A 24948-nucleotide genomic window follows, 5' to 3' on the forward strand; every position below is an offset into this window, starting at 1 on the left:
CTACTGCCCAGGCCAAGGCTGTGTAGGATATTTTTTCATCCACTAGATGACAGCACTAGTTTGTTTCAGAATTGTTGAGACTTTTATCTTTGATAGGCCAGTAATAATAGGAGATCATTTTGAAAGTGAAATTGTTAATAAATTAATAAATGAATGAATAAATAAAAGTTTGCATGTACACATTTCGAAGTATGTAGGCTGTTGGTATAATATTAAACTAAAAATGAAATAAAAAGGTGGGAAACTTTTATATTTAATATTTATTAATAATTGCTTAATTTAAAAAAGAGGATGACCAGGGCTAGGGGCAGTATGGGTGACCGTGACCACACAGCGCCTGCTTTGCCTTTGCCAATGAGGGGGCATCAAAAGTGGGCAAAAGGGAGGGATTGGAGCGTAAAACGTGAGAGTGTAAGAATACATGCAACCACAAGAGATGCAGTAGTAGAGCATATTCACTTGCGAAGCTCTACCAGTCTCTCTAGGTATTCACATAGCCTTGCACATGCTTATACGTATTAAAATGTTGTCCGACAAATTGTCGATTATTTTTTCAAAAGTATTTGATGTCATGTGTTTTAGATATTGATGAATAGCGCTTTGGTGAGGGCTCTCTGAGGCGCGTACTGTGTCTTTAAATGCCGCTCCTCCCCCTCCGCTCTCCTCTGCTCTGGAGGTGCTGAAACGTCGCCTTTCTCGTTTCAGAGCACTAGCAGCCATGGCTGAAATAAAGACGGGCATTTTTGCCAAAAACGTCCAAAAGAGGCTCAGTCGGGCGCAGGAAAAGGTATGAATTTAATGAGTTCCTTATTTGTGATAGATCAACAGCGACTTGATTGTTAGAGGACGTTTGACAAAGCCAAAGGCAGCATTTTGTGTTCGTGGAGCTGTCCAGCAGATGCTCCAGGCAGGGGAAGGAGTTTCAGGTGTGCGATTTAACCAGCAATATCTTCTTCTTTTCTGCTTTCTCACATGCTTAGTTTACATTTTCACTGCATCAGAACTTAAACATCATTCCCGGCGTCAAAAATGCGCAGACTGCAATCTTAGCCAGCTCTGCCATTTAAAAGCGACTAAGGAGCTGACAGAAATCCCACTTAAACACACGACGAATTATGATACTTTGTGTTCTAAATTTATTGTATACAACTTCTTGGAGGAGAAATGATTCATCTCAGTTTGAAAGCAATGGATGACTAGTAGCCTAGATTAATGTGTCACGGATACAGTGCCACGTATTAGACTTTTTGTTTCACCATTCATCTCTCTTATTTTGACTGATTGTTTTTCCCTATATCAGTTTTCCTTGCATTTCCGACGATGTAATCCATAATTACTCAAGATATTGGTTGAAGCTGTCATGTTCCTGCAAGGTCAGGAGAAGGGGAGGCGGGGATGCCCTCGTCTATGCGGTATGAATACTAGCGGGAGGAGGTTTCCGAGCGGCCACGAGATCGTGAAGGCCGCTTTTAATGTGGTTGTAGAGAGACACGCAACAGTCTTTCTCTGTTCAGAACGAGATATGAATAGACTGTCAAGTGTGTGTCGCTTTCGCTTGATGTTTTTGACAATAAATTGGTATTTAACTGTAGAATGGGATTTGGTTTTCGTGGTTTTGCTTTGACAGCCTGCGCAATATTTTGCAGTTGGTTTCGAGCTGAATAGGAAACGTCTGTCAGCTAGTAAACTGAAGGCGTCTGGTAAACAGAGCAGTAGTGGTTTTTCCGAGCCCGAGCCGAGCTGCAGTAAGAGGATTGTTTTTCTTTTAATCCCCATGGTTCACTCACAGACTGAAGGCCACCTGTAATGAGACATGGAAAGTGAAGATTCCCTAGAGATCCGTGTTTCATCTTATCATGTGTATGAACTGTGCGTGTCACACTGTGGTGATGTTTTTCAGAGTGAATTGTGCGAAAGTGGGACAGGTTTTGGTAGATTCCTGGTGGAGGCTTGATGAAAGCTTCATATTGTTTCATAAGTCTTTTGGGATTTTGTGATGCCAAAATCCTCTGTAAATAGGCTAGATCAAAATAATAGACTGGTTATCACATTTATCTCATGTGTGTTTGCTGCAATTACAGAATTTCACTGCAACCTTCACTGCAACCTTGTATGTCATGTTATCTCTTAATAATATAATTATGAGTGGCCATTATCTATCAGATCAGTTTTAATAATGTGCCATTATAAATAAAAGATACTGCCAAAAATATTATTATTGCTCCGATCATTTAGACATCAAAACCATAACCACCACAATGACATCCGGCAAATGAAAACATTTTCATAATGACAAGACCTTTGTGGCATTTATTAATGACTGTTTCATTTGATTGCCTCATGATATTTAAAAAGCAATCAATCATGAATATTATTTTTCTTACCTTGATGACTCATGCTTAATGGTAATAATTAAAATCATAGCTTTGGTCTGTTGCCAACATCTATTTATATTTCCCTAATTTGTATTATATTAAATGTTTGTCATATTTTGGTATAATTTCTAGTTTGTCTAGTTCCTATTATTTATGATTTCACAATTTTGATGATGCAGTTTTGAAGCCACGCAGCAAAATATCTAATCAGATTTCAAATATCTCTCTGATTTCATAAGAGCATCATGAAGCCACACAGTTCAAGAATGTTCAGTCTGGCTGCTCACAATGTCTATCAGTGTAACATGATTCCATTAAGGGTTAAGACCAGCACATTTAGGAACAGGTATACAATTTACTGCCTCTGGAACAGAAGGTCCTGAGCAGGGCAGATAACATGATAAGGGGTGTAAGGGATCCTTTAATCTGAATCCCAGTGGGGACAAAATACCTCACAGTCAACTGAAATGACTCATAATCCTGTTGCTTACTGACACAGAAAGATTGAAGCATCATGACAATGTAATTGTGAACTGAATGAAACATTGTGCTAAGCGCTGTGACTTGTTTTACAAATAATTTAATACCTTTATTAAGCAGCATCAAATAAATAAAAAATAAATAAATAATGCATGTAAATTATTTTGTCTTATGCTCTTGTGTATTGCATGATAAATGTTAGAATCATTATTAAACTATCATTGTTGAAGTGGCACTGTACAGTTTGCTATAAAACATTTGCTTTTCCAAAATATTTTGCAAAGATATGAGATCATTTGAAGGATAACCTATTTGTCGACATAAACTAGGACATCACTGCCCTGTGTGGATGAGGTAGGGTGGAGTGTGTTTTAAAGGCCTAAGTTGGGTTAATATTTCATTGGCAGGTTGCTACTGTTGTATAGTGTTTCCAGTTTGGGCTTTGTGTCTCAGACTAGAGTTCAGTGTTGATTCTCTGGCTCTAGATGTGAGGTTTACGACATTTGTTAAGAAATAAAACATACAGATTAGCACACACTTTGTCTTTTATAGTGTGATACAGTGCTGTTTAAAACTTTGCACTTTTAAATAATTACATATTTAGGCAATATATCTAAAAACAAAGGGAGGTATCCGGTTCTATTATTAATGTTCCCAGCAGAAAGAAACATTCTGAACCCTTTCCATTTGCCAGTTTTATTCATATTTTTGTGCCTTATAAGTATTGTTCCTGAATCCTGATTATAGAGCACTGCATTAATATTAATATACTGTATCTTTGTGATGTAGATAATTTGATGATGATTATAATGATGTCATTATATATGTATGATGGGATGTTATCTATTGATCCATATCAAAGCCTTTTCCAATATGTATCAGTGTCTTACAAAGAAAACGTCCAGATGGCACGTTCTTACCACCAGGAGTAATGAGGTGCTTTGACATTATTCATGTTCCCAGGGGGCTGTCCCTGTGGTTTACTGAAGGAGACTCGTACCATAAACTTTCACATGTGGTGGGAGGTAACAGTATACTGAACTGAACTGTACATACAGTTTACTGTACTAACACATCAAACATGTTAGTGTAATTGTAATCATACTTATAACATTTAAGTTTTTTTTTTGTCCTTCTTAGGTTGCATGACAAACTATTTGTACTGGATAGCTGGTTTATAGAAGAACATACTGACATCTGGTTTAGCTGTACTGGGTGAAAAAAACTGAAGGTTGTTGGTGAAGCACTATGTGTCCATTATGTCCATTGACTTCATGTTGTCATTGTATGTATGTTGTGTATTATTCATGTCGTTTGGCGTACTGAATCAAAGAGTCAAACTGTGTAAATATTTAGCTATTCAAACATAACATAAAAAGGGTATAGTGAAAACTGAGAAGCTTTTGTATACTTCTAGCCGAGATAAAATCGAAACGGGCACTCCTCTTGTTCTTAGCAAATTCAATCTTTGAGTAACAGTCGAGACGTGTTTGTTTCTATGGGTAGGCAGCAAGGTGGTCATGTGACAGAAGTCCTCTTTTTGGCAGTGAGACCTGACAGACTAGGAAGTGTAATTTATGCCCATTCTTCCTCCCCCACTCCTGCTCAGCCCTTTCTTTGTGTGTGTGTCATACTGTCCACAGGGTTTTCAGATACTCTTAGAGGATTCCCTCATGGGAATTCAGCCATGGCTTGGTTGAATCAATGAGAATGCTGTGGGAACGGGTTCATGCTGGCCTTTATCAATAAATTAACAATAATTAGACATGCAAGCATTTATATAGACTACAAAAAAGTTTGGGAGTTATGTGTGATGTTTGGTATTTTACTTGGTCTAGGCATTAACACTAAAGTATTTTATCAGGAAAAATGTGCTTGGATACACCGTCAAAAATATTTATTTTTAAATTTTTATATATATATATATATATATATAATTATTATTCAAATTCTCTGACTCCTTGTGTTTCTGACTGTTTTCAGGTTCTGCAGAAGTTGGGAAAGGCAGATGAGACAAAAGATGAACAGTTTGAGCAGTGTGTGCAGAATTTCAAAAGACAGGAGGTAAGATGAGTCTGGTCTATAGGGCTATGATGTGTGAAGGGTCAGTATAAGTGGAAAAATATCCAATGACATTTTTTATCTTGTAAGAGTTCTGAACGATATCTGCATACACCACACAGGCTTGACTTGAACAAATTTTAACATGGCTCATTGCATTAGACAGTAATATTAAAAGACCAAACTCGGCACACACTTTATTAATAAAGCATACTATGAATAGAGAAGCAGATAAATCCTGATTATGATTGTAATGAGTTAAACTTATTGACAGAATTCATATTAACATTTTTAATGTGATAGTTTAATCCTTTCATCAAAATCATTAATTAGTACCGATTCTTCATGAGAGTGATTATAAACACAGATCCGCTGTAAACATCCAGGGGTCTAGCGGTTGAACTTGTGCTAAGCGTGTTAACGGTTTTGGGTTCTAATCTGCCCTCATATAGTTTTTTTCCTCATTAAGACCAAATGTGCTCATCTGTGCACAAGTCGCTGTCACTGATATCAGCAGCAACGTGCACTCAGCATGATTTCAAAAGCAACACGTTTCAGCTTCAAATCTCCTCTTATTTAACACAAACGATTGAAATGAATACTCTGCTAGTCAACAGGAAATGTTTCATTTGTAATAGATATATCTGTACCGCGTGCTGTTTCAAAAACATCTGACATGCAGCTTGCATTAACAGGGGAATATCCGATCTATCTGCTAACAGAGCATTCACAAATGCACCTATCTGATTCATATCAGATTTATTTATATGAATGAGGCCTGAAACCGGTCTGAGAATATCGGTATCCATGTGCTTTTTTCCTGCTTACATGTTCGTAGGCCTTATTACAACAGTACTGATTCTCATTCCTGCTGTCACTACAACACTTCAATGCCACAGAACCAAATAGACATTGTAGCCAATTAGATTTTGAATACAAGTGAAAACAATAATAATAAAAAAAATCTTAGTAATTCTTTTCCCCAGTATATTCATACTAAAACATTTTTATATGGAAATCTTAAAAAACATTTCATGTTTGAGTGATGCAAAATGAATCTAGATAGTTAATTGATTCATTGAAATTAACAATTTGAACTGATTTACAGCAATGAATCAGACTTTTGCTATTAAAGTTTAAAACAATGACCCTGCCTTAATGTTTTTTTTTGTGTGACAAAACATCTCAAAACAAACCTTTATGAAATGTAATGGGTAAATGAAAAGTGTTTTAAATTCATCAAATGATGTTAAATTAAAGTTGTAGTGAAGTGTCTGTGAGGGAAGATAGGGAGGGAAAGTGTTCCAGAAGAAGTGTGTGTTTGCTGAAGAAATAGCAGCAGTCTAATCCCACCCTCTTCACCTGTCCTCACTAATCCTGATTAGACTGCTTTATGCTCCATTGTGCCAGTGCTTCCAGAAACACTCTCCTCTCCTCTGCTCACCTCCTCTCTCACCTCCAGACATCTCTTCTCATTTAACCCCTCTATCTCAAGGACTGTTTGCTCTGTACTTTCTGTAGTCATGTGATAAATTGGTTTGTGGAAAGTGAAGTACATGCAAAATAAATAGGTGCAATATTAATTTGCTGAGTCAGAGTCAATCACTACAGCTGGATGATACCAGTCACAGCCAAAACTGAACCCACACAGCATATGCTAAAAGTCTGTTTCATAAAACGCTTGTTAGAGCAGATACATGGAGCCATTAACTGCATTGAGATATTGTACACATCAATTCTCTGCATCAGGGCCTGTAAAATACTGTCAGTTTGATACTGGTCAATTGTAATGGCCACCCTAGACTGTAAAAGACACCAGACTCAGTAAATGTTAAACAACCACATCCCATTCCTTTAGTCAAGCTAAAATAACCATTATAATATTTCACACAAAATGACATACTGACATATTCTAGTGGCCACAAGATATCACTAATGAAGTTGTCTGTTAAAACAACATGAGCACCTTTGCTGAAATGTTTGTGTGTGTTTTAATCAAAGTGATGAGTAATCGAAGTAATACTTACATCTTTCAGACTTACGCTTCTAAAGGTTCACTATTTAACCATATTGTGTAGATAAAGATCATCAGAGCTGGGCTTTTCATTTAAATTCTCCTTGTAGCAACCTTAGAGTGCAGAAACTGAAATGACTTCCATCTGCTGCATTAACTGGAAAGCTAATTGTGAACGCATCTTTTGTTAGTCTGCTTGTGATTTTCAGTGTGACGCTTTGATTTCAGCACCATGGACAGCAATTATTCTCCGCTGCTTGAAATGCTAGTTATTATGTTGTCTGCAGTATGAAGAGCTTTTTACTGTGATTCGATTCGCTTCAGCTATGAATTTAAGAATGAATGCTCAGAATGAATGTTTATATATATACCATCCACAAACTTTTAAACTGCAGAGTATGTCTAAAACTACTGCCATTTTCTTTCATTGACAGATCTGAAAAAATCTGAAAAGAAAACCTCAATAGTATAGCAAGGCAATTTAATGTTGACATTATCAGCCTGTGTGGTTTAATGCCTGATGTGATGGACGTTAAAAATAAATCAACTTTTTTGTGTTCTGATCCATAGTTTGAGGGCTCTAGGCTTCAGAGGGAGATGAAAGCCTACATAGCAGCTGTCAAAGGTGAACCATTGCAAAATACACTCATACAAGTACATACGCATATGTGACTCTGGACCACAGTGTCTTAAGTGTCAATTTTTCAAAATTGAGATTTATACACAATCAAGCTGAATAAATAAGCTTTCAGTTGATGTATGATTTATTAGGATCGGACAATATTTGTTTGAGATACAACTATTTGAAAATCTGGAATCTGAGTGAGCAAAAAAACCCCGAAATAAAATAATATTTAAAAATACTATAAAAATATACCCCAGTGACTTAAAACTAGTTTTGTGGTCCAGGGTCACATATCTGCTTAATACTGAATTGGATTCTCTTTTTGTTATGATTGCAGGGATGCAGCAAGCGTCTAGGAACCTGACAGAGTCATTACATGAAGTATATGAGTCTGACTGGCACGGCAAAGATGATGTCATGGTTATTGGAAAGGTAACCAGAAATATAGTTGGGATTGTCCATGTGTTAGTAATAGTATTTAAAATACTGACATTATAATGATGTTGAAACAACATTGCCAAATTTCTAGAAAAAGACGTACACTACTGTTGTTAAAGTCCTGAGGATTGTGTTCAATTCAAAATTCAAAGTGGATCATTTGTAGATAAAAACAAAAAAATTCTCACCAACTCTGGAACATTCTCATCTTTTCTTGTCAGATATGAAGTTAAAGAACAGGCAAGAGGTTTTGGCAGTCTCTGACACGACTCCGCTGAGGGATTTGTACTCAGTACCTGTGCCAAAGATAAAATGCTGTGGCTTTTAGGAAAAATGGGGTCAAGTCACTGAGCCATTTAGGTCTATTATGCAGCCCATGCACATGCATTTCACAGATAATTTCTAAGATATATTCAGAAGGGGTCATGTCAACTGGCCATCTTAATTAATCCTCAGGCTGTTAAAATTCCCATACAGCAAATGTAATAGCTGGAATTATAGCATATAGGTATGTATAATGTATAATTATTATTTAGAGGAAATAAATGCTTTAATCATTTTATTTTTTTTTGATTATCACACATGCAATAGTGCTATTTATCAGGTGGCATATTGTTTATATTAGCGCTTTTTACACTAGCAGCAGCAGAGAAAGTTTATGTGTCAAACTAAAGAAAAAACCAAACCATTCCATCTGTCCTTCTGCCACAGACACACAGATGATGCGGTTTGAGGGAGGGAGGTATTAATAGTGAATAATGACATATGTCATTTTTAGTATGGAAGTGGGGCTGTCCTCAGAGAATTTCAATTTCATTTACTCAAGGACACTCATTTTTGTTTACTCGCACCTCACCGAATTCAGCTTCCTGGATCTGATTTGCATCCTCTGAGAATGAGTAAGAGCCTAATTAGATTTTAATTTCTCTGCTGCTGAATCGTAAATCCAACACCCATACTCATTTATGTTGCAGAAGGTGCAGAATAACATTCAGAAGAGGTTATACAGTAAATTCTCTCTTCCGTTGCTCTGTGTTAAATCTCTCATGCTTGTCAAATGCTCTCAGTTAATCTGACTGATGATGACTGTCTTGTCTCCTCTGCAGAACTGTGATGCTTTGTGGGAGGACTTCCATCAGAAGCTGGTAGACTCTACCATCAACACACTGGAAACATATTTGACTCAGTTCCCAGATCTCAAGGTGCCAATGTCATTTTACTCATGCTGAATTGGTTTTAAGGGAAGGGTCATTCATATCCCTTTCATCCATATTATTTAAGAGGATGCATGTGCCAGCTCAGTGCTGAGAATAAATGCAAAACATATTCAGCAGAAGGGTAACCATAGTAACCCCAAGTGTTTCCCTCCCTCCAGATACGTGTTGCAAAGAGAAGCAGGAAGTTAATTGACTATGACAGTGCAAGGCACCATCTTGAGACCCTGCAGGCTTCAACCATGAGGAATGAGAAAAAGATAGCAAAAGTATACAAGTCTTTTCTGTTTGTGCATCACAACTTGATCTTTAAAATGTTATGAAAACAGTGATTGAAACCATAAAATTGCTGCCCCAGTGATCTGAGCTGTTGCTTGAACATATGTACCATATCTGTGTGTAGGCAGAGGAAGACTTGAAAAAGGCCCAAAGGGTTTTTGATGATCTCAACGTTGGCCTGCAGGACGAACTGCCCACACTCTGGGATAGGTGAGACATTTTAAGACTGACTGCTACTAAAATCTGAGTTTAATACTAGGCTACATGAAAAGCATTTAAAGAATTGTTTTGGTTATCCTGACGGCTTTCTATAGTAGCTGCTTTATTATTTTAATTCTGGTAAGAAACATATGATATGATGAGACCTCCAGATTACACATGGTATGGATTCATTACAGATGCCTATATGGTTTGAAAAGGTCTAAAAGAGTTAAAATTGCTTTGTTGTTCTCATTGTTGTAGTTGGACATTTTGTTGGGTTATGTTTTGACCCTTTGTTCGTATTCAGCACTAACTGGAGAACAACATTATGTGGAAGAATAGCTCAATAAATAGCCACCAGTCTCTTATATAACTAAAGCCTTGCTGTGCCCAGTATAATTACTGTATTCTCAGTGGGGTGGCAGTAATAGGTACAGCCTGGTGCCCTGACAATACAAGGCTCTGGCCAATAATATTGATTTCATTTGACCAAAGGCCTTCATGGAATTTACATTTACATCCCAACATTCTACATTTATCCATTAGTTGCACAGCATGCTAGCTGTGAACACTCATGTCACTGCTGCGGTTACACAGAGTAGAGGAGGTAAGATGTTTTCTCAACACTTTTAAAGGGAAAGGAATATGCTGCACTGATCCAAGAAGAAATTGGGGCAAATTTGTAAAATATAATTCATGTAGATTGAATACTGTTGGTCTTGTTGGGGGAAAAAAATCCTTGCTTTTTATGTTTGTGTGGCAGGAGTTAATCTGGATATTTAAAGCAACTCCATGGCATATAAGATAAAAATGTGTGCTCTGACGTGTGGGTTGAAGGGTAGTGTATGTTTTGCATTGTTGATTGAATGAGTCAGATATTAACAAAATTCATATAGATGAAAATAGCATGATTGATATGGTAGATATGGTAACATGCTATGAATAGCTGTTTTACACAACAGGAGTCATTTGCTTTGACACAAGGATCAGAGTGTAAGTGTCTAGATTAGTCATCAGTTTATTTACAGTACTTATTTATGATGCTTTTTTTATATAACGATATGCTCTGATTTACTCCGCATATTTGTAGCTATGATGCGCAATAACCTGTATATTCCTGCAAATTTGTGTTTTTAAAGGAACAGTTCAACATAAAATGAAAATTCTGTCATTGTTTACTAATCTTCATGTCATTCTTTAGTTCTTGTTTCCCATATAATAAAATCATTTCCTCCTACCATGGATCACTTTTCTTTTTTCTTTTTTTTTTTCGCGTACATTGAAAGTCAGTTGGGTCTAATGTTGTTTTGGGCTCCTTTGACTTTCTGTTAATTGGACAAAAAGAGTCGCATTTTGGAACAGAACAGAGAGTAAATGATGTGTAAACTATGCCATTAACCATTTTAAGTATTACTGTAGATTATAGTGTTTTGATAGTAATACAATATGTGCTGTATCTTGTAGTCAGCTGTATGTTGTGGTGAATATGCTCCGGTAAGCATTATGCTGTTTTGAGCTGAAAGGGTCTGTCTGCTCACTGGAGCAACATCCTGGTTACATAATCTATCCAATCGGCAGCTTCCTCTCTGCACCAGACCCTGCAGCCATGCTCATTTCAGCTCAAACCAGAAAGCATAAATGATTGAGATACATAACTGTTGCAGACATCAAAAATGGCTGTATCACTTTATATTTGTATTATTTAGGATTTTAGGGTTTTAACTGACATGCAGGCGTGAACTGAGGCATTAAAGCTTATATTAGCAACTTGCAGATATGATTCTGCATTCTTTGTTTCAAAAGGATAACTAAGTTTTACTATCTTGATGTATTAATGTTTGAGATGCAGAGGTTTGTGTTAGTGTATCACATTTGCTTTTGGATCTCTTTTCACTCGTGACCCTGGACCACAAAACCAGTCATAAAGGTACATTTTATGAAATTGAGATTTACACATCATCTGAAAGCTGAATAAATAAGCTTTGTTAGTCAAGTCAAGTCAAGTCACCTTTATTTATATAGCGCTTTAAACAAAATACATTGCGTCAAAGCAACTGAACAACATTCATTAGAAAAACAGTCAATATGCAAAATGACAGTTAAAGGCAGTTCATCATTGAATTCAGTGATGTCATCTCTGTTCAGTTTAAATAGTGTCTGTGCATTTATTTGCAATCAAGTCAACGATATCGCTGTAGATGAAGAGAGAAAAAAAACCTTGGGAGAAGCCAGGCTCAGTTGGGGGGCCAGTTCTCCTCTGACCAGACGAAACCAGTAGTTCAATTCCAGGCTGCAGCAAAGTCAGATTGTGCAGAAGAATCATCTGTTAGGATAGGACAATATTTGGCCGAGATACAGCTATTTGAAAATCTGGAATCTGAGGGTGCAAAAAAATCTAAATACTGAGAAAATTGTCTTTAAAGAGTTCCAAATGAAAAAGTTGTTATCAATGCATATTACTAATCAAAAAATTAAGTTTTGATATATTAATGGTAGGAAATTTACAAAATATCTTCATGGAACATGATTTTTACTTAATATCCTAATGATTTTTGGCTATAAATATACCCCAGCGAATTACAGTAAGGATGGTTTTGTGGTCCAGGGTCACATATGTGGAAAAAAGTTGTTGATATTTTAAACCAGAAACAAGGAATTCTTAAAGTCTAAATGACATCATCAGTGTCCATCTGTTTTTCCTTTTGTACACCATCCAGATGCTTCTTCAACATATTGCACACTTGTTGGAGGCCGGAGCCTAATCATTATTCTTCTCCTTTCCTCTTTGCAGTCGGGTGGGGTTCTATGTAAGCACCTTCAAAAACGTCTCCAGCCTGGAAGCCCGATTCCATAGGGAGATCTCTTTTGTGAGTTAGATTAATTTCTAAAGCTCTTGAAACTGTTAAACATGATGTTCCTCCTAAATGTCACAAACAAAAACACAAAGCACATGTTCCTCCTTGTGAATCATTCTTGTTTCTAGACACTTGTGATTGACATCCGAGGAACAGTTCCTGCTACATGAGGGTTTATAGAGTAGTCACAGGCTACTGTGTTATCAAGAGTGGTTTATGACAAAATTCACGGCTTTACATAGTAAGATTAGGAGCTTTGTTTCTGATCCATGCAGTCAGTTAAAGAAAAGCTCTAATGCTTCGCATGAAATCTCATTTTCGATTCAAGCTGCTAGTTGTGCAGCAATTCCTCATGAAAGACAGATAATGTGTGTGTGTGTGTGTGTGTTAGTTTTCTAAATTACAGAAGAGACACTGATGAACGATTGAGCGATATTTCTAGGGCTGTTTAACTCTTAACAGTGTGGGAGAGCAATCTTTTTTAAATGCACTGCCTGCTCTACATTCATCCAGTAGAGAACTCTTTAAATACTCTTTGAATATTGCTCCAAATACTATTTTCTAGTTTTATATTTATTATATTTATTTTATATTTAATTATTATAATATTTTTCTAGTGTTAGAGACATTAAACAGTGCTAATTGTGCCTCTTTAGATCCACATCTGTCATTTTGGGTCCACACTGAAGGTTATAATGTTTTAGCTGCGCACTCTGCATTGGTAGATTATGTTTATTATTAGACACAGCATGTTGCTGTCAGTGGGCATCTATGCATTGTTAAAGACGTTTTTTTGCCAGAAGGGGTAAATAGCGCTGCTCTGCAGAGGAGCTACTGCAAAGTTCTGCTCTATTTGTGTCAGTGTGATCAGTATAGAGGTCAATGCATCACTCTATTGACGCATGCATTATTTTTACTTTTATTGAAGGAATGAAAACCATTTGTATTGCTTTATTTCACATTAAGAAAAACCTTAGCCATTTGAGCATTTGGTGTTCATGAAGGTGATGATGAATTATTATGAACGTATTATGATTTGCATAATTTGTTTTTATTAATGACTGTGAGACCATGTACAAGTTTATGCCAACAAAAAGGAATGAAAATAATACAAATCTTAGCAGGCGCAATATCATATTCAGTAGTACCACAGTACCTGAAATTTATTTCACTAAGGTTGCCTAAGGCAAGTAATTTTGCTTTAGTTCTTTTCAGAATTATTTTTTTTCCAATGATTTCTTTCTCTATGTTTTGGATCCAGCTCTGTCATAAGCTGTATGAAGTGATGAATAAGCTTGCTGAGCAGCACTCGGACAAAATGTTCACGATCCAGGGAGCACCGAGGTAAGGAACAGTCTTTAACCTGCATTAACCTCCCTGCACAGAATGTACTTATTCACTGATGGCACTAATGGTATATTTTTTTACCACTTTCAAAGATGATAAGAAAACAAGATTATCGCCATAATTCTTGCTTTTAATCAAATATTTATATGGTTTGGCTCTGTTCGTGTTCTTTCCTGTTACAGAGTGAAACGGTAAGTGGAATCACATGGACTGTTAGTGTATGTAAAGACATGGGAGGTTTACTTCCTCTAAAGTGTTCTAAGTTTAGAAAGGAAATTTGAAGAACACCTTTGTTCTTTCTGAAAGAACACCTTTGAGTAAGTAAATGTCCTGTGCACATAATTGGTTTATAGTGCAGTGCAGCACAGCACTGTGCTTGACGCAGATGATGATAGTGTTTAGTTTTGTAGATCTGGTAGGTGATGGGTAATTATGCTGTAGATGTTTCTCCTTTGCTTGTTTTAGTGAAATCTCAAACTTGCCCTGCACTGTAGGTGCATCATTACGTCGAAATATAGCTTCAAAGTGAAAAGCGGGTGATAAGCAGAGCACATTGTGAAAGAAATTATAAATTTTATGGTACTTGGACACAATGGAAAACTTTGAACTGAGACCATCTCTTAAATAGTTCACATAGCATAGCATGGACATGTTGGTTGCAAGCTGCCCTTCTTAGAAATCTCCACTAAGAGCTCTGATATAGTGAAAATAATATATTCGGAACAAAAGAAGCCATGATGAGTTGGCAAGATGTTATTTGTGTGTCATTTTTGATTGACAGCGACTCAGGGCCACTGCGATTAGCAAGAACTCCCACCCCACCTGATGATGAGAGCCCTGACAGCAGCCCAGCTGCCAGCCCCAACCACACACTAAGGCCCACATCCCCTGGCCCACCACGACCCAAATCACCTTCACAGGTAGGTCTGAAACCCCTCCAAGTCCTGCAGCATTGAGAATGATTATTCAAGTAGTTAGGAAGTTTGTAGTATATTCATAATGTGTAGCACTAAAATGAGTACAAATGATCTCCTTGACCAGTATTTGTGAGGTTTTGATTTGTGAGGTTCAAAAGCACACATGATATCTCTTCATATCAGCTCAAAATGGGACCTCCAAAACCACCTCCTCCAAAAGTTACTCCAACTAAGGAGCTCCAACAAGAGCAGATAATTGACCTGTTCGATGGAGGATTTCCAGAGATCAGTGTTACGTCACCACAGGTGAGTGAGCATTCACTTATTTTCCTGGTAATGTGGAATAAGAAAAATATCTGCTAGTAGTTAAATCTGCAGCAGCATTTGACCTTATTTAATAGTCAGTTCATTTTATTTTCTTACTTTAGCCAAACGAGAAACCTGGAGAATCTCTCCTGGACTTGGATTTTGATCCATTCAAGCCGGATGCCAGTACACCTATCGGGCAGACCCAATCACCCATATCTCAGGTCCTTCTTCACACTTTGCTTATTTTATTAAAAAAAATTAGAGAGTGACAGGTCAAATGAAAACTTTTATGTCTTAGCAATCATTTTTATTTATATAACATTAATCAATCAGTAAGGAAATAGAGCCTAACTCATTGATTTGTTTGTCTTACAGACACTTCCTTGGGATCTTTGGGCGGTAAGTCTGCTTTCTTTGCCTGTACTCCCTGATCTATGTGAGCTGATGCAAAGGAGAGAAATCTTGGTGCTAATAGTAACTTGGTGACAGAATCCTGTCTCCTGTCCTGATGTCAAAAGTCTAGATTTGTAGTCTCTTAAAAAATACATTTGCACTGACATAAAAATGTAAATTCACTGTTATTTCATGACAAGATCAAAGATGTTCCTGTCGAGCATTAATTTGACAGCAAATACCTTTGATATCTCTGTTCATTTCTAGGGAAATGCTGCAGAGCCTGCACAGCCCGTAAGTAATGAATGACGAGAGTGTCTTTGTAAAAAGCAATTGCAAATGTAATTAAAGTTCACTGGCAGATTTAACCTCCAGCTTTCAAGACTTTGGAAAATTGGCTGATAACTTCTTAAATGTTCATTTATTCATTAACTTTATAAATTAGAAATCTGTCCTCCATTTCTACAGTGTGACATTGGATTGTGGTTTACACATTTTCATATACCATGGTTTTCATTAAAGCTGTTCCTACTTAGTTTCTTTAATCTGTGTCTGTCTGTGACAAATCTGTCTCCATCTTTGGTGGCCCCCATCATAGGGGAAACTTATTTGCATAGTAACCACTTGTTACCTTTCTTTTCTTGACCAGGCTGCAGATGCTGGCTTCACTGCCAACTGGGCAGCTGACTTTGGCTCTTCAGCCACTACAGGTACAGAGGAATCTGGAAATGGTCAACCTGCAGTGGATGAGCAGGGATGGCCACCTGCCGAAGGTTGGCCGACAGAGGCAGCATCAAAGCCTCTAGAAGAGGCAGCCACAGATGAGGTTAGAGCCTGGAATCCAGAAAACTATCTTGAGCCAGACCCAGACTGTGATCCCTGTGCTGTGGGGGGTGACGAGGCCAAGCAACAACATCCAGAACAGGGGAAAGAGAGTATAGAGGAAGGTCAGACAGACTGGGCTAAAAATCAGGTGGAATGGGCAGAAGAAAAGGCAGGTTGCAGGTCAGAGGAGAGAGATGCAGAGGAGACAGTGGGCTTGCAACCAATGCCTGGAATCATATTCACTGATGAGTTTGGTCAGGAGATTCAGGATACCACGGAGGGCATAGGGGGGGATAGTTCCAGATGGGGTCTGTCTAGCCAGGTTGATCTAGATGGATCCGGCTCAGAGTACGAGACTGCTGAAGAATGGGGTGATGTCCCAGGACAAAATGGTGGGTGGGACAGTGCAGATGATGAGCTTGAATGTGCTGAGAATGAGAATCCCATTGTGGCTCCAGAACAAGGCACTGTGGCCCAAGAGTGCTTTGCAGACTGTGGCACAGGTGATGGTGTCCTCCAGCAGATTACCCCTGCTGACTCTGGATTCGGTGGTGATGCATTTGCAGCCAACTGCGATCAGCCTGAAGCAACACCATCTGTCTCAGAGCTTGAAAATGAAAGCTTGGATGAGCCACTTTCAGACCCAACCAAAGCAGGAGCAAATATGCCTCAAGATTTTCTTGAATCTAATCTGAGTTCAGACCCATTTGACACTGAAGGTAAAGATCCATTTGGTACAGGGGATGATCCCTTTGCAGCATCAGGGGATGACCCATTTGGGAATGTAAATGATCCATTTGCGACCTCGGACAAAGATCCCAGTGGATTTTCTGGGAGTGAACCCTTTGTTACTACAGACAGTGATCTTTTTTATACCGAAGGGTTATCAACAAAGAGTCCAAAAAGTGGGTTTCATTCTGATCCGTTTGCAGAGACCCAGCAAGGAGACAAAGGACAGTGGGCAGCGGACCACTTTGCCACTGAATTTACATCAGACCCTTTTGCTACTGGGGGTGATCAGGACCCATTTGCTAATGAGATCACATCTGATCCTTTTGCCAGTGAAAGTGGTGGGGACCCATTTATCAGTGAGAACAACCAGGGGTGGGCAGGGGGTTGGGAATCCACCGGGACAAAGGAGATTATTGGACAAGGAAAAGACTCTGATGTCTTTGAGGACAAAACTGGATATGCCAATGGATTTGCCCAGTGGGCAGCTTTTCCTGCACCAGCTGCAGACTCTGAGAACTCCAGTAAGGGCTCCTGGCAGGAGGTGAGTGATAGCAGTGGCTTCTTCTCTTCTGATGGCCAAGGAAACTTTACCGCAGACTGGCCAGGTGAGGCTGTTCCATCTCAAGACCCCTTTACCTCCTTCCCTGGGCAACAAGACACCTATAATCTTAAAAGTACCATTGCAGAGGAGAAGGTCTATCATAAAGAGCCAGAGAACTCAGACCTGTCAGAAGACGAAGTTGCAAACCGGAGATACGGAAAGTTATACCAAGAAATAGATACAGAGCTGGAAGAGGTACCTGACTTCCTGCAACTCTGCTTAGCTTAGTGTAGATTAGACTACAGCAAGATACTCCCCTCTTTTCCTGCAGATGAAGTACTATTTTCCTGTTACAAAACCCTTCTGACCCTGGAACCCCTCTCACGGCCCACAGTCCCAAGACCTGTTCTCCTCTCTCTCCTTTGCTTGCTTTCGTTGTTTGTTGTTTTTGCTAAATTCAAGTAGAATTTACAGTCCTCCGAGTGTGTGCAATTACAATACATGTCTTTGAGGGTTTACATGCTAATTACTTATTTAATTTGGTTTAGGTGTCCAACAAGGCTTTTAACGGATTTTCTAAGGTAAATAGGATCTTAGAAAGATTAATCTAACTTTTTAATAGATTAAAAGAGAATTCATAATGACATTATGAATAACTGACAATGTGGCCAAACACAACATCCACATTGTCCCAATTGATTGTGCTTTCATAATGGCATTGTAGCAATGCTTAGAATTGGTTGTTTTGAAAAAAAAAAAAAGATAAAGAATTTAAACTAATTTAAGACTATCTTTAAAAAAAGATAAGAAATGATGGATCTCATCATTTTCAACAAAATTCAACCCACAGGAAGTTTCAAAAATATTCCTGACATGTATTTTACAAGTAACAAATACAACTGTATAACTGTGGCCCTGCTTTAATACACCAAAAGTTTTATATCTAATTATGATCCCTACTAATTCCTCTTCCCTGAATGATCCATTAAACCATTTCTCACAGGAATTATAAAAACAAACAAACAAACAACAAAAAAAGCTGGTTATATTTTTCAGATTTTATACAAGTAAATTTGATTTGCTTAACTCTATCTTTTTAATTCTCTGTTATTTTTTAGGATGCAACAGTCCCAACATTTGTGGCCGACTTTGATAAGATGGTGAGTAGACTGAAGTAACTGTAATGGTCTGTACTTCTTACTTAATGGGTGTCAATTGGCATTTTTATTTATTTCCATGAATATTTCCATGAATATGTCTTTATTTATTTTTTTGTGTTCGGTTTTCCTCTTTTTATTTTTTCCCCTTTTGTAGAAAACTGTTTTCATATGCATTTTTATCAAGACAATTTTGTCTAAAATTCTGACTGTACTACGTACATAAAAACATCTGTCATTGCTTGTTGCAAACTATATCTTTGAAAGTGTTTTTAAACCTATGGGTTTTAATTCTAGTCCAGTAGTGAAGGTGTCATTGGACAGTCTTTCTTTTTGTTCTCTTATAAATGTATATAAAGTCTGAGGTTGAGGCCCCAGAGGGTGATGTAGCTGAAGGAGAAGGTGAAGCAGCCCCAGCCTCAGTACCTGAGGGTGGGGAGGGTCCTGTCACCACTCCCCCTACAGACACACAACCGGCAGAGATCACTGCTTCAAGCCCCCCTGCAGAGACTGCTACAGTGAGTGACAAAGAGTTCAATTATAAACGTCATCAGAAAAACTGTCATCACCATCGTCATCAACGCCATTGTCAACGTTTCTCCATCAGTGTTTTCCATCATTACTGGTATCACTTTCATCACTAAATCATCATCCTCATTATAGGTGTCGTGATCATCTTAATTTACATCAATCTGTCAATACTGTTTTTATCATTTTTAATAACCGTGTTGTTAGAATTCATCATCATCATCAGTGCATAAAACATGATTATTGCCCTTGCTGTCATGATATGATCATCATGTTATATTTTTGGCTACATACATATGTATTCCCTCACATCAAATTGATCAGAGATGAGCTGTAGCGTAGCCATTGATCATATCTGTGTACTGTTGTTTATAAAGAGCACTGTGGAGTCTCCAGTGTCTCCGGAGACTGAGGCAGCTGAGCAGGCTGAGGTATGTACCTCTGAATAATAATTCTAAACAGTGCCTGCATGTTGGCCATATTACCTTTTGTATTTTCAAAACTAAAATGTTTTGGAAAAGAAACTCTCTTGAGTTCTGTTATTTTAAACATATTTGATTTGTTTTAACACTGATTTAACAAATGTTTATTTTACATTGAGATAATTGTACATACATATAGTTGTTTTATTATTTTGTTGACATGTAGATTTTTTCCATAACACAAAATTGCATGCACTACCAGTGCGAGCTCTGACTTTTCTTTTTTTATTATGTATTAGCCAGTTACATAAGTTTCTTTTTATGAGTTATTTTTATGGAGGTGAATTTTGAATGTGTTCATTTGTGTAAAATGGCATACCAATTATTATCATTTTTATTACTTTCTTTTTTTCATTTACACATACTTTGGGGTCAATTTTAACTATTGGTTTTATTTTTCATGAGCAACAGTAGGAGTCAGAAGCACAGTTATGTTGTAGATCTTAAAATAACAGTTTTCACAAATACTTTGGTTGACCCTTAGATTTAATTGTTGATGAAAAAGTCTCAAACATTCTTTAGCTTCCAGTTGAGGACATAGAAAAGGAGCAACTCAGTGAAGAAGCCCCGGTAACTATAACTTATGTCTATTGAATTACATAAGAGAAACTCAAGTTATATGCAGCACCGTTGCATATGTGCTTGGTTACTGTATCTATCAAATCCTTGTTCTCAGTAGAAATGCCTTTTGGCATTTGCAATGTCTCCAAATGAATATTAATGTATGAGATGTAAGATATGACAAGAAAACAGGTGGTGTTATTTGGAAATATAACATAAATTGGAGATAGCATGGATGTTTTTTTTATTTGCATGTACTGTAGGATTCTGCTTCCATCCAAGAAACACAGAAGGAGTCACCTACAGAGGCGGCTCTGGTAATTGCATCCCTTTATTTTTTAAATGTTACTGCAGTACTGCTTTTTATTAGTAGTAAAGGCCTTCCAGCATCACATTCACTGAGATGTTCATTAGCATCCAGGCTCTGATACAGATGGGTAGTAACGGTTACGAAGACAAGCCAGACACTGACATGACCAGAGACAGATTTATTGACTAATCACTACAGTATGTGTCATTATTAATTTGAATAAATTAATGTGTAATGATGCTGACAACCACATTTCTTTGTGTGTAGGCTACTTTTGAGGATAAAGAGTCTCCCATTGAAGAGACTCCGGTAACTATTCAAGTCTTAATAAATAAACTAACTTTTATAATACTGATATTATATTTTTATTTCATGTTATTATTCCAACATTGCTATTTAAATATTTACTGTATTTTTATTTATTTATTTATGTATTTATTTATTTTTGCAAATTGTTTTGTATCATCATGAAGCCATATGAAAATACATTATTTAAAAAAAATATATATTATTCAAACACTGATATTGTCAGATATTTCTTGACTATCTAGTTGGGTTTCCTTAAAATTTTCATCTTAATATTTTTAGTGAGTTCTGCAGAATACCTTGTAGCATATAATTATTTAGATATTATATAGAGTCACAGATTGATATTAAATCATCATCTGGCTTCACATGAAACTTGGTGTGGTTACCAAACTGATGCACTGGGACAGGATGGTAGCCACATATGTCATTATGCAGAATGCTTTTTAACAGTGTGTGTTGATGGATGGAGACTTCTAACATGTGCTTTGGCATTAACCAGAACCTATAACCCATCTTTTTGTATGTGTATCTTTTATTTGAAGTTTTTGAGGGTATAATGAGCAGTTGCAACACCTGGCAGCACAACAACAAACACTGGCCAGCTCTGACATAATATATTCTAATCGTTCCAAATGCAAAACTTTTGTTTTTAGATCCAGAGCTGATTAGAAGGCTAACGCTGCCACTGTTTCTGCCATTTCTGATTGTACCTTTAATTAATTTTTATTTCATTTTTTCTTCCCTGGTCTTTTAGTTTTGATCCATAAGGTTGCACACACTGAATCCAGTTAAACAGAGATGACGTTATAACCTGATCATTCCCTTGTTTACTGAACCTTTAAATAGTGTCTTCACTGATGACTATTATTACCCCTCCAATCACCATGTTCGGTTTCCATGGTGACTGCATTCTTACATCACCATAACGGGCAGTAATTTTACATTCTCTCTTTCTAAGCACATTAAGTGACTAAGCAAGTGGAGCAAAAATGTTCGGGTATAAATATAATCTATGCATCTATGTTTAGTTGAATCTAAATTAAATGTATGGGCATTTGGAATTTATTTATGTACTTGCTGAAAGATCAAAAATTGATTCCATTTTACAGTTATCGTTGGCTCGTTGTTGAATGAGTTAGGTTGAGTTATTTGATGAATTCTTCACATGTATATTGAGATCATATAGTCAGTATGATCTGAGGAATGTTCACCCACACTACTTCATCCAGTAGGCAGTGGTCATCCACTATGAATCATGATCCCTGTTCCTTCATGCCGTCTGCTGAACATTTCCCCTAACCAAAGTACTTGACTTTTGGTGAAACTCAAGTCTGTTTTTTCTGAGAACTGACTTGCCATTCCTCATCAGGGACAGTTTTAACCTCAGAAGTTAAACTGGTCTCTGCATCCTTCATTGTGACACTCTGAGTGCTCCCCTCTGTGGTTCTGTAAACCGATCCATCCACATGAGTGGCTTGTGTTGAGTGTTCAAACTCTGGCTCTCACTCCTGAGCACCTCTTCCAGACTATAGATGCCAAACCAGAGGAAGAGGCCAGTTCACTTGAAGCCAAACCAGGAGATGAACCAAATAATGTTGAGCCCAAACCAACAGATGAACCAGATATGGTTGACACCCAACCAGGAGAAGTTCCTGATAATATTGAGCCCAAACCAGGAGATGCTCTTGATAATGTTGAGCCCCAACCAGGGGATGAAACCAGTAAGGAGGGTGCTGCAAACAATGGGAATGAGGAGGTAGATATTCACCTGTGATTCTGCACTTTGGTATGCAGGCCATTGACAAGACCCTGGTTTCTTTCTAACCATTCTGGACTGTACTTTAAAACTCACTGATACTTAGAACTGAATCAAAATGTCACAGTTTCAGTAATGTTTTACAACTAAGCCTCATTGTGCAAGAAAAGGGGTTATTTAATGTAGTAGAAATTACGATTCTTGTAAAGTGTTACTCATTTTTCTTTTATTCAGTTGTTTTTATTTATTACATTTCTTAAGTATGTATTACATGTATGTGTATTATGTATCAAGCTGCTTGTCAAAAATGTACTTGCATATCTTCAGGTTTATTACTTGAGTTGCATGTTGAGTGATGCTGCTTCTTTGCCCCACCTCAGGAAAAGATGCCTATCCCTTCTGTTGTTATTGAGCCTGCCTCTAGTAACGAGGGAGATGATGACCGTGATGGTGATATCATATCTCCTGTAGCAACCAGTGGCAATGGGATGATCACAGAATGCCAGACAACCAAAGACATCTCCTCTGGAATGCCTCCTGGTTACCTTTTCAAGGTGAATATAAAGCAAACACAATTTAAGGCAGAATCCGGACGCCTTGCACATTGAACTTAAAAATTACCATGCCTGTAAATATCTTAAATATAATGTGGATATACAGTAAAGTAACCTTAAAGCTTTCTCTGAGAAAAATAGCCCATTACAGTGTACAGAATATTCAGCTTAGCAACAAGATGAACAAATTCCTATGCTGTCCTGCAGGCTGAAACGATGCATGATTTTGAAGCAGCAAACCCAGATGAACTGGAGCTGAAAAAAGGAGACATTGTTTTGGTAGTTCCCACAGAGCTAGCTGAAGATCAGGTAGGATTTGTCTTGACTTTTAACTTTTCTTATGATAAACATAATGTGATTTTGTTGCTCATTTTGTTGTCTCTTCAGGATGCTGGTTGGCTCACTGGCATCAGAGAGAGCGACTGGCTACAGCATGGCACTTCGGCTCAGAAAGGACTGTTTCCTGAAAACTTTACACAGCGTCTGGAGTAAATTACCTTCGGTGTGTTGTGAGAAGGCACATGGATCTGGACGTTTGCAGACCGAGCCACTCACTATAAAGTCTAAAGTACTGATGACATCTGTACTATCAGACTAGGCAGACACCACAAAAGAGGAAATAACACCATCGACTAAACGAAGCAAGAGGAGACAAAAATACTGAAAATAACCAAGCATGATGTGATAGTATGGTCAACCTTTTTCTCAGAAAACCAAGATAAAATCCCTGTTTTTTGTTTGTTTACCTGTGAGCAGCAACGAATTGATGTGTGCTTTGTTGGAACTCTGGTGACCTCCACATGTAATTCCTGTCTGTCGAAATAACTAAAGTGAAAGTTTCCCCTCTAAAGACAAGAAAGTTATCTTATCCTCTCTGCACCAAGCGTATTGTACTGACTTTGTTGCTCTGCAGCGAATTTTATCAGAATTTGTAGTGATATGATCTATTTAACCATTCTAAGTGTTACACGGAACTTAGGTGTTTTCTTTGAGATATTTCAGATATAAATGTGACATTGCATCAACGTTAGTGTTCTCTGTAGTTTCACGGCTGGCCGTGCGCGGCTATGGTGGTGGTATTTGGCATATATTTAATATTGACAGTTTATGACCGAGACTTTCAGTGTTTATGCCAAATTAATAAAGTCCTCTTGATGAATATGTGTTGAGTTCCTACAGCATGAGAAATGTTGTGAGAAGAAATCTGAAATATTGCACCTGGCTATTACAGCTTTGCAAAACACAACATGTAGCGCCCTATAATTACAGACATTATGTGTATTATATTCACAAGGACATAAATGCAGAACTTATCCTTGAATGGACGTGGGAATATTAATTTGTGAATGATGTTTTATGTTTGGAGAAATTGTATTTATTCAACTTTATATTTTTTAGCCAATGATGAGTGGGAAAGTTTGGGGTGGGAAATCAAAAAAATATGCAATATATGTCATTGGTTGATAGAGTTATCATTGTCTTCATCGTTTGGTTCTGAGACAAAAAACTGCATCACTCCTGTGTTAGTATTGTTAGCTTCACTGTAGAGCATTTCTGTGATGTACATATCTGTGCTAATTTAACTGTAAAGTGAATAAAGAATAGTTCATATGAGTCGTGGTTTATTTTCACGAAAGGAAACAGCATCAGTATAAATATCATGTATACATACTGGTAATAGGCCC

The 24948-nt window shown here is 37.5% G+C and overlaps 1 protein-coding gene across 12 annotated transcripts; it reads left to right on the forward strand.

Moving 5' to 3' along the window:
* The first annotated feature begins 559 nt into the window (after positions 1-559).
* amph (amphiphysin) lies at positions 560-24877 on the forward strand. 12 transcript variants are annotated; one of them, XM_059563542.1, is made up of 26 exons: positions 634-787; positions 4839-4919; positions 7501-7555; positions 7893-7987; positions 9100-9195; positions 9369-9476; positions 9611-9696; positions 12479-12554; positions 13804-13886; positions 14671-14809; positions 14990-15112; positions 15235-15336; positions 15491-15514; positions 15776-15802; positions 16158-17861; positions 18155-18187; positions 18725-18766; positions 19123-19281; positions 19669-19722; positions 20296-20343; positions 20598-20651; positions 20912-20953; positions 22479-22709; positions 23090-23263; positions 23471-23572; positions 23651-24877. In XM_059563542.1, the coding sequence occupies exons 1-26, from the start codon at positions 719-721 to the stop codon at positions 23753-23755; spliced, it is 3912 nt and encodes a 1303-aa protein (XP_059419525.1). In that variant the 5' UTR covers positions 634-718; the 3' UTR covers positions 23756-24877. The 12 variants fall into 12 exon arrangements, with proteins under 12 accessions (XP_059419527.1, XP_059419525.1, XP_059419526.1 ...); XM_059563551.1 differs by having other exon boundaries at positions 636-787; positions 16158-16334; XM_059563545.1 differs by lacking the exon at positions 634-787 and adding an exon at positions 800-926.
* The last annotated feature ends 71 nt before the right edge of the window (positions 24878-24948 follow it).

The sequence above is a fragment of the Carassius carassius genome, chromosome 12, assembly GCF_963082965.1.
Source record: "Carassius carassius chromosome 12, fCarCar2.1, whole genome shotgun sequence".
Taxonomy (NCBI): Eukaryota; Metazoa; Chordata; class Actinopteri; order Cypriniformes; family Cyprinidae; genus Carassius; species Carassius carassius.

What these genes read in the sequence shown, in the direction of transcription:
- amph (XM_059563542.1), top strand. Translation starts at nt 719, where the DNA reads ATGGCTGAAATAAAGACGGGCATTTTTGCCAAAAACGTCCAAAAGAGG. An exon ending in TCAGTGTTACGTCACCACAG is followed by an intron (nt 15,113 to 15,234) that starts GTGAGTGAGCAT and finishes TTCTTACTTTAG; the next exon opens with CCAAACGAGAAACCTGGAGA. An exon ending in CAGAGCTAGCTGAAGATCAG is followed by an intron (nt 23,573 to 23,650) that starts GTAGGATTTGTC and finishes TTGTCTCTTCAG; the next exon opens with GATGCTGGTTGGCTCACTGG.